Here is a 15,481-nt window from a genome sequence, read left to right on the forward strand (position 1 = left end):
GCTCGTCGCCCTCCCATCTCCACGTCGGCCTTCACCGACCCGGCGGGAGCCTTGAGTCCCAGCTCTCCAGAGCAATGGTGGAGCGGGCGGGGCATTCAAAATGACCTTATCTCCTTAGTCTCCTAAAGTGTTCCCAGCTGGCCATGCAAATGTCTTCTCTGTGTAGCGTTCCGTGGATTTTTGTTTCATTTTTTAATTTTGTGTAAAGATAAGGTCTCACTCCGTTGCCCAGACTTTCCCTGGTTCTTTATTCCCACAATCGTCCCGAGGGGGCAGGCTGGAGCGGGTCTTGAAAATACACATTTGCACATCCCTCCTAGTCCGCGTTCCCTTTTCTCAAGGGCAACCCGCACTTTTTTGCCTCCGTTATAAAAGATACTTATGTAAATTACTTACTGATGTGCGAATTTACATACATTTCTCAACCAACTGCGTAGCCATTTCTCCGTCTCTCACCCCCGTTCCTGGACGGCGAGAAGGAGGAGGAGCTGACCATGTAAATGAAGTCACGCGCACCGCGCTGCCGGACTCGGTGCCCCGCGCTGGGCGGGGGGCGGGTAGGCCTGTCCATGTAAATCACATCATTTGCGTGCCCCGCCCCGCCGACGCCACTTGATTCCAACATGCAAGAAACGCCCCCTCCCAGACCCGGCCCCTCACACTGCGTTCCCCCTCCCGCGCAAAGGGGGCGGGGCGGAGGATGCAAATGAACCTCGTGTCGGCCACGGACTGCTGTTTCCTTTCTCCTTGGTAGGGGGGTTGTCCCGAACTTCCTCGCCCCGCTCCGCCCCGCCCCGCGCGGCTCGGGCCTGCGCAGGCGCCGTCCCCTCCGCGGGGCGCGGTCACGTGCCCACCGGGCGAGGCGGGGCGGGGCGTCGCGCGCGGTGGGGGCGGGGTATGGCGCGCTGTGCGGCGCAGGGCGGCTGGCACAAACGGCGGCGCCGGGGCCGGAGGAAAAAGCTCGGTGAGGAGGTCGCGGGTCGAGAAGGGAGCGGGAGGAGACTAAGCCGGAGCCGGGGCGCCGGCGCGAACCGGGCGGGGTGTGGGGGCGCGCGCCGGGGCCTGCCGGGGCGACCCCGGGAAGGGGGATGTGGGTGCGGCGCGGGGGAGGGGACGCGCGCCGGTTACGTTGGGTGCCGGCCGTTGGGGGGGTTGGGGCGGGGGCGGGGAGCGCGCGCCGGGCGGAGGCCGAGTGGAGGGGGAGGGGAGGGGGTCCGAGCGGCCCTTAGGCCCTGCCCCTGTCGCCTACTGCGCTCAGAAGGGGCCTCAGGGCCTGCCCCGGGTTGGGGGCGTTGGGGTGCCCTGGATGGGGGCACCTTTATCTCTCGTCCTGTCTCCGGGTGCGTGCACCCTCCTCCGTCCTTTCCTCTGTCGCCGCGGACCCTCTCCCCGAGGGCCCCTCCCGTCGGTCAGTCTCGGGACCTCCCTTCCGTCTGGGCGTGTGTCCGCCCCCGGCCGGCTTCCTCCCGTCGGACTCGGGTCGACCCCACCGCCCCGCTCCGCCCCGGGTCCTCCCTCCCAGCTTCCCTCCGGTCTAATTTTCTGTCTCTGGGCCCCTCGTTCTCTTTGTCTTTGGACTCCCCAGTTTCCTCTGTCTTTTGACCCCCCCGCCCCCACCCTGACTCTCCCTGGAACCCCCACGTTTCTCTGTGTCTTTCTGGAACGCCGAGGCAGGTCCCTCCTATTTTCCAAACCCCCTCCTTTCCCACCCCTCCACACCACCCTTTTCTACTCCGGCCCTCCTTCTTCTGTCTTTGGTTACCGCGTCCCACAACCTGCACCACAGTCCTCTGTCTTAGGGTCATCTACCCAGCCCCTGGCCTCCAGCCTCTCCCTATCACTGCCTCTTATCTGTCAGCGGACTCCTGCACCTCCAGATTCTCAGGGTCCTCTCCCCGACTTGGCCTCAGGTTTTGGGGGGCCTCTATAGTCAAGTCTGTCCTGTTCGTCTTCCCCACTCCTGCCCATACCATCCCGGCTTTCCCCTGCCTGCCTGTCTCTAGTTTTTCTCACATCCCTTTTTTTTTTTCCTTTCTCTAGCCACCCTGAAGGGTCCCTTCCCAAGCCCTTAGGGACGGCAGAGGACTTGGGGACCAGCAAGCAACCCCCAGGGCACGAGAAGAGCTCTTGTTGTCTGCCCTGCCTCACCCTGCCCCACGCCAGGCCCGGTGGCCCCCAGCTGCATCAAGTGGAGGCGGAGGAGGAGGCGGAGGAGGGTGGCACCATGGGCCCGGGCGGTGCCCTCCATGCCCGGGGGATGAAGACACTGCTGCCATGGACAGCCCGTGCCAGCCGCAGCCCCTAAGTCAGGCTCTCCCTCAGTTACCAGGGTCTTCGTCAGAGCCCTTGGAGCCTGAGCCTGGCCGGGCCAGGATGGGAGTGGAGAGTTACCTGCCCTGTCCCCTGCTCCCCTCCTACCACTGTCCAGGAGTGCCTAGTGAGGCCTCGGCAGGGAGTGGGACCCCCAGAGCCACAGCCACCTCTACCACTGCCAGCCCTCTTCGGGACGGTTTTGGCGGGCAGGATGGTGGTGAGCTGCGGCCGCTGCAGAGTGAAGGCGCTGCAGCGCTGGTCACCAAGGGGTGCCAGCGATTGGCAGCCCAGGGCGCACGGCCTGAGGCCCCCAAACGGAAATGGGCCGAGGATGGTGGGGATGCCCCTTCACCCAGCAAACGGCCCTGGGCCAGGCAAGAGAACCAGGAGGCAGAGCGGGAGGGTGGCATGAGCTGCAGCTGCAGCAGTGGCAGTGGTGAGGCCAGTGCTGGGCTGATGGAGGAGGCGCTGCCCTCTGCACCCGAGCGCCTGGCCCTGGACTATATCGTGCCCTGCATGCGGTACTACGGCATCTGCGTCAAGGACAGCTTCCTGGGGGCAGCACTGGGCGGTCGCGTGCTGGCCGAGGTGGAGGCCCTCAAACGGGGTGGGCGCCTGCGAGACGGGCAGCTAGTGAGCCAGAGGGCGATCCCGCCGCGCAGCATCCGTGGGGACCAGATTGCCTGGGTGGAAGGCCATGAACCAGGCTGTCGAAGCATTGGTGCCCTCATGGCCCACGTGGACGCCGTCATCCGCCACTGCGCAGGGCGGCTGGGCAGCTATGTCATCAACGGGCGCACCAAGGTAAGGCTAGGTGGGGGCCTCTTTGGAGGGGCTTTGCAGCACCCTGGTTTGCAGCATTCAGTGCTCTGAGCACAGTGGGTTTGGAGACAGGCTTCTGGGAGGTCACAGAAGGTTTAGGCAGTTCAGTGGAGTGGGTATGCTCACTTGTGGGGACTTGGGGGGGGTCTTTATCCTCCCTACTGGCCTTAATGTGTGCACCTGATAAGCTAGGAGTTTGTCCTGGAGCCACAGTGGTTCTTGAGTTTGCCAGGAACCCTCTTAAGAAACTCATGAGAGCTGCTGACATTCACAGCGTGGACCTTGGTGGGGTTCATGGCCTCCTGGTGTCAGTTTGTGGCCCCAGACCAAGCACGGGGATGTAGATAGGCACACAGTTCACCTGGCCGTTCTCTGTTGCTGTCTGTCCCTGTTCACATCCTTCCCTGTGCTCCTGTCGTCCATCCCTGTTTGCTGGCCCGTGTTTCTAGTCCATCCATCCTGTCTCCAAGGCAGGAGAAGCAGAAGGGGGAGGGTGGCTGTGATGAGTGAGCCCTGGGCTGAGGGAAGGAAAGGGGTGCTGCCCGCTGGGCCGAGTGCTTGGCCCTGGACTGCATTGTGCCCTGGGTCCCCACTGTGGCATGTGCATCGAGGACAGTCTCCTGGGGGTGGTACTGGGTGGCTGCCTGTTGGCCCAGGTGGAGCTCATCCCCATGTCTCCCACCCTTCACTGTCCCAGTCCCTGCCCTCCATTCCCCCTGTCCTGTGTGTCACTTCCTCCCTACCCATGTCTGTCTCTTCCCTCTGCCTTTATGTGTTTGTTCTTAGTCCCTTTTTCTTTTTGCTTTAGAACAATAGTTCTTAATGGTATTTTGGAGCCTGGGTCTTTTTGAGAATCTGTCAGAGGCCACAGATCCTCTCTTAAGACAAATGCTCATTTGCTTGGAGTTTCCGGGCAGTTGTCAAGGCCTCATGGCCTCCAGCTGCCTGTTCAGGAACCTGGGGTCAGGAGCCCAGCACAGGACAGTGGTCCACAGGGCCTTTCCGGGCTGCTGACAGGATCATTGTCTTCATGGGTGGCGTGGGGGCCTGACCTTGAGTCCAAGACTTGGTGTCCTTTGGACAAGGCCCTGTGGGGAGTGCCCACTGCTCAACACAGTGATGCCTGGCTGGCTGATGGCACGGGCAGTGTTGTGCCCTGCAGGCGTGAGGCTGAGCTCCTGATGTCCTCTGCCTCCTCCTGCAGATCCCATCTTGGGTTCTGCCTCTGTGTGGCTTTCCTCTCAGGCTGGAGCTGGCTCAGGGACCAGGGCTCCCCCGGGGCCAAGGCCTGTTTCCTCCCCACCCCAGCTGGAACTTGTTCTACTTCCCTCTCCCTCCCGTTACTTGATAGCTGAGCCAGAGCCGGCCCCTCCCTGGGCTTGGCTCCTGTGCGGGCGGGATCAGTGGCCTCCCTGGCTCAGCATCTTCACCCCAGGTTGGCTGTCGTCCTCGTCAGGGGGAGACCAGACGGGCTGAGTGGCCCAGATGGGACACTGCTCTGAGCCTCAATTTGCTGATCCACGGAATACGAAAACCAGGTTACATCCCCAGCGAGTCTGGCAGTTTAGGGAGGGGAGAGTAGGAGAAGATCTCTCGTGTTTTGGTGCCTCTGGTGCCCACCTTCTATGTGGTTGGGGATAGGGCCCCAGCGAGGATTGGGGAAGGGGAGTGTTTGGACTTTTTTAGCCCTAGGTGACCTTGATTGTCCTAGGGAAGTAAGGACAGGCTAGGCTGGACTGAGAACATAGGGGAGGAGCCCTCCCCTCCCCAGTGAGACAGCAACTCCAGCCTTTCCCGCTTTTAGATGGGCCCCATCTGGACTCTCTCCTGTACTCCAGAGTAAGGCTGTGGGGTGCTCAGGTGGGCTGCAGCAGTTGCCGTGGGGACATGGATCACCAGTGTGGCTAGAGCCAGTGGGAACTTGCTTCTTAGTCATTCTGAGTGGAGCTCCTGTGTCATCCTCCCTTCCCCCAACTCCCTGGTTGGGGACAGGTGCTCGGTTGACCTGTAGGTGGGAGAGAGTTGACTCCCACTGGCAGCAAGGGCTACCAGAGGGGACCCCAGGGAGAGTCCAGCTTGCTTGGTTTGCTCCTTGAAGAGCAGCTTGGAGGTGGGACAGTCACAGGCTTCTGACTGGGGTGTGTGTGTAGTGGGGGTGGGGCTCTTGGCAGGCAGATTGTCACCAATAGCCTTTAAGTCTTTGGTCTCCTGGCCCTGGTCCCACCTGTCCCTCCCCTAGGTGGGAGGGGTGGAGAGCAAGTTTCCTGAGGCCTTCCCCTGTGAGGGCAGGAAGTAGATACTTTCCTTGGGGCCAGAGGATGCTTTCACCCCCAAGGTGTGTATATGTGGGGGAAGGGTGGGGCCCTAAAGAGCAGGTTCCTGTTTCTGTGTGAGTCCCGTGTGCTTGGTGGGAGGCGCTGTGTGAGAATGTACAGGGCAGGAGGGAACATAGCAGGGCTGGGGTGCAGAGGAGGCCCAGAGCACTGCACTCAGTCTGCAGGTACTGCACTGGGCACTGGGGAGACCAACCTGGCCCTAGGGGCTTCCCTGTGGCTGCCTTCCAGGTCAGTACTAGGTAAACAGGTGCCTGTGCTGATGCCATGTTGCTAGGAGTGGAACGGACAATCAGCCGGAGTACTCAAGGTGACCCTTGGTCTCTGAATCCTGAGTAACAAAGAGGGTCAGAAGGAAGAGTGTCCCAGGCCAGTGCTGAGGCCTTGTGGTGGCGACGAGCTCAGCCTGTTGAGGCATGGAGCAGAGTGATGGGAGAGGCACATGAGGTTGGGGGCCTTTGAGGCTGTGGTTGGGAATTTGTATTTTCTCGGGATGGAGTGAAGACCTGGAGAGGAGGGGCTCTGGCTGCTGTGTGGGGATGAATTGTGGGAAGAGGGTGCAGCACTGGACCCCTTCCCTGCCACCCATCCACGTGCATCATCAGTGTAATCTCTGATTGGATTCCTAATTGGGGAGGCCTTGCCCATCTCTAGTCAGTAACTCACTGTTTCTAAGCCTCCTGGGCCATGGCCAAATTCTTCTCCCAGTGAGGTGGTTGCTGAGAGTGCCGACCCTTCCATAGGGAGTGAGCAGTGCAAAGAAGGTGCCCCCTCCTGAACCTTGAAGTGTAGTGGTTAGGGTTTTCCCTGGGGGCCTTCTCACTAATTGTACTCTGGTGCTGCCAGAGAGAAGGTTGTCAGCTTCCCACTGCTAGGTGGCAGTAGACGGTGGCAGCCCTCTCTTTACAGGGCAAGGTCTGGTGGATGAGGTGCACATGGTTAATGCAGAGCAGCTTAACATCCACCACAGAGGGTGAGCCCTGGGATAATGTGTTGGGAGGCGTCCTGGGGAGGGTGAGGATTGAAGCAGCCCAGCCTGCCGTGGCGTGCGTGCTTGGCAAGCATCCTGTTGTGGCAGTGGCCACTGATGTTTAATCGTGAATGTTTATCTTGGGACTGTCTTGCTGGGCCGGGCCCATAGGTGTAGCTGAGCATTCGTGGGGAATGGACGCCAGCAGAGTTGTACCAGGGCAGAGAGGTCAAGACAGGTGGTCCGGGCTGGGGAGAAGTTGAAGGGTCCTTGTGCCAGTCCTCCCCTTTTTGTCTGCTACCTCATCTTGCCACTGCAGTGACTTTGGGCAGAGGGTGGGACAGGGACCTTTTAAAATTTTTAAATGGCATTTCAGCCTGTGCTCCAGTTCTCCATGTGGCAGGCACTGTGCTGGCTGTCTTCCCAGACACTTATTATCTTGTTCACTTGTTCCACAACAACCTGTGAAATAGCTGTGAGCTCCATTGGATCCATGGATGAGGAACCTGAGACCAGGAAGTCACCTGCCTGATGCCACAGCTCATGTGGCAGCACTGAGACTTGAACCAGGGAATTGTGTCTGCAGAAGTGGCTGGGCCATTTCCTTTACCTCTCAGCCACCTTTCTGCCAGCTCCCTGATGACAAACATCCCGGGGCCCTGGCCACAGCATGGTAGGGCTGGGTCAGGGGAGTGGCAACTGTCAGGCAGAGGAAAGAACCCTGTAGACAGAGAAACCAAGCCCTGCAATGAGTCCTGTTAGATCTCCGGGGGATGGGGGTCCAGAACCTCCCAAGTTATGTTCTCAGAGAGATTAATTGCTACCGCTGTAAACAGCAGTGTTTATTACCCCTGCTGTACACATCAGGCAGTTGAGGCCCATTCAGGTGTTGGAACTGGCTAGGGTTACCCAGCAAATTACCCTTGGAGTTGGAATTAGGTCTTTCTATTCAGACTGTAGGTTTTGGCTCCTGTTTGGATGTCTATGGGACAGATAATTTAGTGGGGATTCTTTGTAGTCCAGGGCAGCAGTTCTTAACATTGCTGCATGGTAGAATTACCTGGGAAGCTTTACCAATTTCAGGCCCTTCCTTAGGCCAGGTACTTCAGAACCTCAGAGCTCCCCAGGGGGCTCCACTCCACAGCCAAGGGTAAGAATTCCTGGTCTAGGGCTGTGAGGCCACCTCCTTGCACACCTGAAAATGTTTAAATTGGTATTATTCTACTGAAATGGCTGAGGTGGGGTTTGGGGTATCTTGAAACAAATCAAACTCTGTGTTACTAATTGAGCCCTAGCTGGGTGCCAGGCTCCAGGTATGTGTGTTGGGAGGGAGTGGGCTCTTGAGGCCCAGGAGCTGAGGTTTCTGATGGACTTGGGGATGGGATTTTGGCTGAAAAAGAAAGTCTTTTGGGGCAGGAGCTTGGAACCCTTGACCCAAGGAGTCAAGGGGAAGATGGGACAAGGAGGGGTGGGAAAATAGGTAATTCATGGCTGCTTCTCTAAGATGTGCCTGCCCAGCCCCAGTAAACCTACCTCCCTCCATCCCTGCCAGGCCATGGTGGCGTGTTACCCAGGCAACGGGCTCGGGTACGTAAGGCACGTTGACAATCCCCACGGCGATGGGCGCTGCATCACCTGTATCTATTACCTGAATCAGAACTGGGACGTTAAGGTAGGGGTGAGGGTGAGGGTGAGGGTGGCGCTGGGGCTAGGGCTGGGGCGGGGGTGGCGTGCGTCCACTCCATTTTCCACTCTCAGCCCAGATTCTGGCATTCTCCTGTTTCTCTTCTCAACACACAGCGGGCAGTGCGATCTGCCGGCTCTTCCTGGGAAATGGCACCTCCTCCTCTCTAGCGGACTGTGTGGTGGGAACTCCCCTCTTTCCGGGAATGGTGCTGTCTGCCCAGCCCCACCCGGCCTTGTAATGAACACTTTCCCCCTTTTCCTGTCTTTAGTAGCTTGCTGCCCATCTCCATGGTGATGCAGTCTCTGGGTTGTCATTCACTTTGAGAGCCCGAGGGGTGGGAGGGAGTGATGCAGGCAGACGCTGCGCCCCCTAGTGGGCTCCCAGGGCACCGTGGGAGGCAGCGGCTCCTGGCCGTACCAGCTAGCCTCATCCTTTGGCCTGCCCCCAGGTGCATGGCGGCCTGCTGCAGATCTTCCCTGAGGGCCGGCCCGTGGTAGCCAACATCGAGCCACTCTTTGACCGGTTGCTCATTTTCTGGTCTGACCGGCGGAACCCCCACGAGGTGAAGCCAGCCTATGCCACCAGGTATGACCTGTACTTCTGGAGACGCACCCAGGTGCTCCCCCTGTGACAATGTCCTGTCAGAGCCTCAGGGTGACTAGGGAGCGACGAAGTATTGAGAGGGGGCCTAGGTGGGAGCAGAACCGGGTGGCTCAAAAGGATGGCTGCCTAGTGTGTGTGGATATGGTAGCTGGAATTGCAGAAAACTAATGTCCAACCACCCTGGTCCCCAGGTACGCCATCACTGTCTGGTATTTTGATGCCAAGGAGCGGGCAGCAGCCAAAGACAAGTATCAGCTAGGTACCTGCTTCCCTCCCTTCAGTCCTTCCTATTCTGTGGGCCCTGTTGGGCCTGATGCCACCCCATCCCCCTTATCAGCCTCTTGTTAAATCCCACCACTCATTTTTCTTCATCTCTGCCCACCTTCCTTAGCCCACTTTCCTGGTACCCCAACAGGAGCCCCATTTCTTCCTGGTCCTCTCCCCATCTCCCCAGGTTTCCCTTGGCTTCTTTGTCCTTCTCCTGATGACTCACTGTCTCCTGTCCCCTCTCACCCCCAGCATCAGGACAGAAAGGTGTCCAAGTACCTGTATCACAGCCGCCTACGCCCACCTAGTGGCCAGTCCCAGAGCCGCATGGCAGACAGCTTAAATGACTTCAGGAGAGCCCTGGGCCTGTGCTGGCTGCTCCTTCCCTGCCACCGCTGCTGCTTCTGACTTTGCCTCTGTCCTGCCTGGCGTGGAGGGCTCTGTCTGTTGCTGAGGACCAAGGAGGAGAAGAGACCTTTGCTGCCCCATGATGGGGGCTGGGGTTGTCACCTGGACAGGGGGCAGCCTTGGAGGCCACCGTTACCAACTGAAGCTGGGGGCCTGGGTCCTACCCTGTCTGGTCATGACCCCATTAGGTGTGGAGAGCTGGGAGGAGGCATTGTCACTTCCCACCAGGATGCAGGACTTGGGGTTGAGGTGAGTCATGGCCTCTTGCTGGCAATGGGGTGGGAGGAGTACCCCCAAGTCCTCTCACTCCTCCAGCCTGGAATGTGAAGTGACTCCCCAACCCCTTTGGCCATGGCAGGCACCTTTTGGACTGGGCTGCCACTGCTTGGGCAGAGTAAAAGGTGCCAGGAGGAGCATGGGTGTGGAAGTCCTGTCAGCCAAGAAATAAAAGTTTACCTCAGAGCTGCACACATCTGACTCCATCTGCAATTTAGGGCCTTTATTGACGGAGGAGGGTATGGAGGTTTGAGGGCCAGTGAGCCCACCATAGTGGAGCCTGACCTCAGCAGGCTGGAGCTGGAAGTCTGGGGGGGACACTGCCCAGGCCAGTGCACTGCAGGTGAGGTTGATGGTGCCAGGGTGTACCACAGGGAGCAGGCAGAACCTCTGTAAGGTGGCCGTAAGGAATAAGAAGATACCCGAGTGGGCCAGGCCTATGCCCAGGCACATCTGCTTTGCCGGGTACACAGGTGCATAGTGAGCACCAGGCACCCCAGAGCCAGTCCAGGCTGGTCCCCTTCCTCCTCTGCCTGCACCTGAGGCAAAGGGCATGAAAGCATCATTGCCCTGGAACTTGCCCTTGTCCAGGAAGTTGGTAGGGTTGAAGCAGTCTGGGTCCTTGAATTGAGTGGGGTCCCGGTGCGCAGTCACAAGCAGGGGAATCACAAAAGTGCCCTGGGGATACATGCAACTTGGGTTACCTGCGGGCTTGGTGAGCACCTGCACCTTCTCCATCCAAGACGCTTTTTAAAAGCCCAAGGGAATAGGCCGGGCAAGTAGCTCACGCCTGTAATCCCAGCACTCTGGGAGGCCGAGGACAGATCACTTGAGGTCAGAAGTTCGAGACTAGCCTGGCCAACATGGCGAAACCTGTCTCTACTAAAAATACAAAAATTAGCCGGGCGTGGTAGTGGGTGCCTGTAATACCAGGTACTCAGGAGGCTGAAGCAGGAGAATCGCTTGAACCCAGGAGGTGGAGGTTGCAGTGAGCCAAGATCATGCCACTGCACTCTAGCCTGAGTGACAGAGCCAGACTCCGTCTCAAACAACAACAACAACAAAAAGCCTAAGGGAAGGCAGAGTTGCCTTCCTGCTCCAGGGGTAACTGATTTGTGTTTTGGTCTGCACAGCACACACCTGCTGATTCTGGCTGATCTCATGCACCCGGGTCCCGCACAGGATCCCCAGACTCAGTAGGCACCTTTGGGCAGACAGTGGCTGTGCAGGTGGGTGTCGAGGGTGAGGGTGCGCGGCAGCCCCAGGGGCACCACGCTGATGAAGCACTGGATCTCGAGCAGCACTGCGTTGGTGTAGGGCAGGCACACGGGATAGTCCAGGCTTGGGGCGGGCCTCCACCCTACCACAGGGTCCAGCTCCTGCACCTTGGCTCAGGCCGGGGGAGGCTGTGAGCTGCGCACTTCCAGGACCCTCCAGCCATCCCCAAACTGCAGCCTCCCATTCTGGGTCTCTCCGGGTTGCACACCTGCCACCTCTGGGTACTTAAGCAGAATGAGGAGCCCATAGCACAGGGTGGTGCTCGTGGTTTCGGTGACGCCAAAAAAAAAAAAAAAATGCGTCGTCATTACCGACGTCTACTCCTGGAAATGGCTCTCCGGGTCCTGCTGTTACTGTGGGCAGAGGAGATGGTGCTGCCGCGTGCCAGGCACCTGTTGGTGGGTGGCATGGATAGAGTTTAGAGAGCTGGGACCCATGCCTTACCCATCTGGTCACGCAGTCAATGAAATCGCGGGGCTCCGCTGGCTGCCGCATCTGCCAGTGTCGTTGGATTTGCTCAGAGATGACCCGCAGCTCCGAAAAGTTTCGGAAGATTCGGTGGTGCGGGCCCGGGAGCCAGTCCATGAGAGACGGGCAAGTGTACATCTGGAGAGAGAGGGTCTGTCTCAACATGGGCCCTGCACAAGGTCACTAGGCCTTAGTTTGCCTACAGGGAGATTGGACTAGGACTTTGATACTGGATGTTCTAGAACTCTTACAGGAATCTGTCCCATTCTAATGATCCATTGTAGGTAGGTCTGTGTACTCGGGATTTGGCATAAGGCTGGACGCACCAAGGAAAGATTGTGGCCGGCCCTCTCACCTCGCCCCATCTGGAACTAATGATGCGGAAATTGTCACTGAAGAGGTTCAGGAGCCTCAGGAACTCCGGGTCCCCGTAGCCATAGCGGTTCCCGAAGACAAGAACAGATAACATTGGATACAGCATTATCCAGTAGCCGCACGGGGTCAAACGGGGCTCCTGGGGGTAGGAACAGGACGGTGGTCATAACGCGTGGTCCTGCCCCCGGCCAGCCCCATGGGCTTACTGGCTTTCTTCCACCCAAATACCTTCCCGTGGCCCCGTCTTGGCAGTGCAAGGGACTCTCCCACACCAGGCCCTTCCGCTCTCCCGGCCAGGCCGAAGCAATGGTGGCTTGAAATTCGTTTAGCAGACAAGCCGCCTCCTCCAGGACGCGCGCCTCGAGGGTCCGCGTACCCAACCCGAACTTCTTAAGCGCTCCAAGTGCAAAATTGCGCAGTGTCCACCAGCACGGCCGGTTAGAAAACAAGATTCGTGTGGTGGGGACGGGAAAGGAGGCGGGCCCGGGAGCCGGCCACGCCCTATCCAGGAAGCGCCGGGTCACTGGCTTCATCCCTTTAGGGGCTTCCGAGCCCTGCGGCCGGCTTCGTTCGCTTTGCTTCTTTACCACACCTCCAAGTGCCCTATCCACACATTGGCCCCGCCTTTGCTGGGTTCGATCCCTGACCTAGGCTGGCTCTGGGACTTTGAATCTTAGGCTCTTCTCTCCTCTAGGCTGCAGGATGAACCTCCATTCTAACCTTACGCTTTAGCGCCGCCCCGCCCTCTCTCGGCCGTTTGCACCTCATTAGCTGGAGTCTCTATTAGGCCCCGCCCCCACTTGCCCGCCTCTACCATTTACCCGCCCAGCCTGGAGCGTCCGGGCCGGCAAGTCCAGCGCCGGGGCCTCACTGTTTCCGCGTGTGAAGCGTTCGAAGACTGCCATGGACCCGCGGCCGGAGACCGCATCCGCCTGTAGCACTAACGCGTCCCGCAGCGCTGCGTAGCCGCACAGCACCACCGCAGGGCGCGGGCCCAGCCGCACTGTGAACACCCGGCCCCAGCGGCCGGAGAGCTACGGGTAGGCGGTGCTCAGCGGGTGCCCATAGGGTTCCTCATCGGAGCCATTGCCCCCAGCTCCCTCTTCCTTCAGACCCAGGAGTCCTCGTCTCAGACCCTCATTCCTCATGCCCAGGAATTCAGATCCCCAGCTCCTTCCTCCCTGAGATCCAGGAGTCCAGGCCCCCACTTCCTTCTTCCCTTGGGACCTAGAAGTCCAGCTTCCCAGCCTCCTGCACCCTCAGAGTCGTCTCCTGGGCCCTCAGTACTCAGCCTGCCCACCCTGAACCAGAACAGACCCCCTGCTCCCCTCTTCCCACAACCTGATTTCCTGCTCTGGGCTCCTTCGTTACGACCCAGTGTCCCTGCCCCAAGCTCTCCACTCCCTATTACTCCTTTCCTAGTACTCAGCAGGCCGGAGCACTCATCCTTCCTGTCCTTCCTCAAGATCATAGAGTACAAACCCTCAGCTGTCTTCATTCAGGAGGAGTTCTAGTCCCCAGCCCCACCTTCACGAATCCAGAATTCCGTCCCCCAATTCCTGTCGGGAATGGAGTGCGCGGTCCAGGCCTCCGGACTGCAGCTGCAAGTTCTCCAGCAATGGGAGCAGCCTGGGCCGGGGAGGTAGGGACCCCCGCATCTGAGCGCGGCACCCACCCTACCCCCACCACGCCGGCGCCAGCACCAGAAGCCACAACAGCAGCGCAGCGATACCCGCGATCATCATGCCTGCAATTCTCCACGCCTGCACCCCTTCACCTCTATTTGATTTCCAAGGGGTCTTAGGGGTGGAGCGGGGCGGAGACGCGATGTGGGAGGAGTGGGCGTCTCCGGGCTGCTCATTCCGTGGATTCCCCAACCCGACGTCTCCACCCCGCCCCCAGCCCTAGTGGAGCTGTGCCCTGGCTCCCCCTGGCTTTTTTTGTGTGTCTGCCTCAGCCTTTCTTACTTAGCAACTTTGCTGCACCAGCATTTTCATGGCAACACACCTGGACAACAGGTGCACCCTCCTGAGCCCCTAGCACCTTTGAGTCCAATTTACTTGGCCTGTAGGTGTGTATTCCTCAATCTCCGGGCCACCTCTGGGTCCCCTGAAGGCTGTACCCTGTACCTCTGATTCCTAAATACACACCGACTCTCAAATACACCACTTCTGGTTTTTTTTTTTTCCTTCTTCTTAGAGTTTCGCTCTTGTTGCCCAGGCTGGAGTGCAGCCGTGGGATCTCGGCTCACTGCAACCTCCACCTCCCAGGTTCAAGATTCTCCTGTTTCAGCCTCCCGAGTAGCTGGGATTACAGGCATGCACCACTAGGCCTGGCTAATTTTTGTATTTTTAGTAGAGACGGAGTTTCACCGTGTTGGCCAGGCAGATCTCAAGCTCCTGACCTCAGGTGATCCGCCTGCCTCGGCCTCCCGAGGTGTTGAGACTACAGGCCACTGCGCCTGGCTCAAATACACTTCTAAAGACACCCCTGGCACTCCTGTGCTCTGTGCCTGTGATTCCTAGGAGCTCACACCTGAGCCCTTGTCACTTCCCTTACTCTTAGGACCCTGTGTACTATGCTTGTTCCCCAGATCTGCCTTCAATTTCCCTGGCTTCTGGGTGTCCATCAGTCTGGCACTTCTGTGCCTCTCCTAAGTTCTTCAGGGTGCCTTTCTGCATGTTGATCCCCTTGTACTTCCATATTATGTCCTGCCCTGAATCTACCATCTCTATCCCCAAGGCACTGGCTCCCAGGTGCCCCCAAATGTTCTGTGCCCATGCTGCTGAACCCCCTGGTATCCAGTCCCCCAAGTCCCTGTCTGAGGCCAGGCCATGACGACAGACAAACTTATCCCTCATTCTCTCACCTATCCCCCCCACCCCCCATCCTAGGGCATGGGCTAGAGGGGGCAGACTCTGGCCTGGATGGGCCAGGGCTGTGGTGGTGGGAGCAGTGAGGTTGGGGCTGTATTTGGAACAGACTGTTCAGGAATGTGGTCCACCCTCCTGCCTGTCCCCACTTGGCCAAATCCAGCCTTCCTCCAAGTGCCTGGCACAGGGCCCAGACCTGGGGAGATGGTGGGCGGGGGGTGGGGGGGCACTGTGCAGAGCCTAGGACTGGCGTTGTCTCTGGGAGGGTCTCTGTGTATCTTTGTTTCATCTCTCAGTCTTGCTTGCTCCCTCCCTCCCTCTGTCTCTCCCTCCCTCCCTCCCTCCCTCCCTCCCTTCCTTCCTTCCTTCCTTCCTTTTTTCTTTTTTTTTTTGAGACAGAGTCTGGCTTCTGTCCCCCAGGCTGGAGTGCAGTGGTACGATCATGGCTCACTGCAGCCTCAACCTCCTGGGATCAAACAAGCCTCCCACCTCGGCCTCCCAAGTAGCTGGGACCATAGGTACACACTACCACGTCCGGCCAATTTTTGTATTTTTTAAGGAGACAGGATGTCACTGTGTTGCCCAGGCTGGTCTCCAACTCCTGGGCTCAAGCAATCTTTCTGCGTTGGTCTCCCAAAGTGCTGGGAGTATAGTTGTGAACCAGTGTGCCCAGCCTCCCTCACTCTCAGTCTCTGTGTTTCTGTGTTCATCTCTCTCTCTCCTCTTTCCGTCTCTTCCCATCTCTCTCTCTTTTCTCTCAGTCTCTGCCTCTGTTTGTGTCTGTTTTCTGTCTCTCTTTTCAGTATGT

General features: G+C 58.8%; 2 protein-coding genes across 5 annotated transcripts; one reads left to right on the forward strand and one right to left on the reverse strand.

The window, feature by feature from the left end:
• The first annotated feature begins 839 nt into the window (after nucleotides 1-839).
• On the forward strand, nucleotides 840-9,873 carry EGLN2 (egl-9 family hypoxia inducible factor 2). Of its 4 annotated transcripts, none has more exons than XM_016934059.4 (6): nucleotides 840-964; nucleotides 2,041-3,117; nucleotides 7,991-8,110; nucleotides 8,574-8,710; nucleotides 8,920-8,987; nucleotides 9,248-9,873. In XM_016934059.4, the coding sequence occupies exons 2-6, from the start codon at nucleotides 2,275-2,277 to the stop codon at nucleotides 9,301-9,303; spliced, it is 1,224 nt and encodes a 407-aa protein (XP_016789548.3). In that variant the 5' UTR covers nucleotides 840-964; nucleotides 2,041-2,274; the 3' UTR covers nucleotides 9,304-9,873. The 4 variants fall into 4 exon arrangements, with proteins under 4 accessions (XP_016789548.3, XP_016789549.3, XP_016789550.3 ...); XM_016934060.4 differs by lacking the exon at nucleotides 840-964 and adding an exon at nucleotides 1,165-1,408; XM_016934061.4 differs by lacking the exon at nucleotides 840-964 and adding an exon at nucleotides 1,165-1,340.
• On the reverse strand, nucleotides 9,536-13,961 carry LOC738644 (uncharacterized). The gene is made up of 5 exons (XM_054672924.2): nucleotides 12,622-13,961; nucleotides 11,781-11,939; nucleotides 11,402-11,563; nucleotides 9,860-10,357; nucleotides 9,536-9,670 (listed from the first exon to the last, which is right to left on the reverse strand). Exons 1-5 carry the CDS (start codon nucleotides 12,703-12,705, stop codon nucleotides 9,536-9,538), a joined length of 1,038 nt encoding a protein of 345 aa, XP_054528899.1. The 5' UTR covers nucleotides 12,706-13,961.
• Nucleotides 13,962-15,481: the final 1,520 nt, after the last annotated feature.

This window comes from Pan troglodytes, chromosome 20 (assembly GCF_028858775.2).
Source record: "Pan troglodytes isolate AG18354 chromosome 20, NHGRI_mPanTro3-v2.0_pri, whole genome shotgun sequence".
Classification (NCBI taxonomy): domain Eukaryota; kingdom Metazoa; phylum Chordata; class Mammalia; order Primates; family Hominidae; genus Pan; species Pan troglodytes.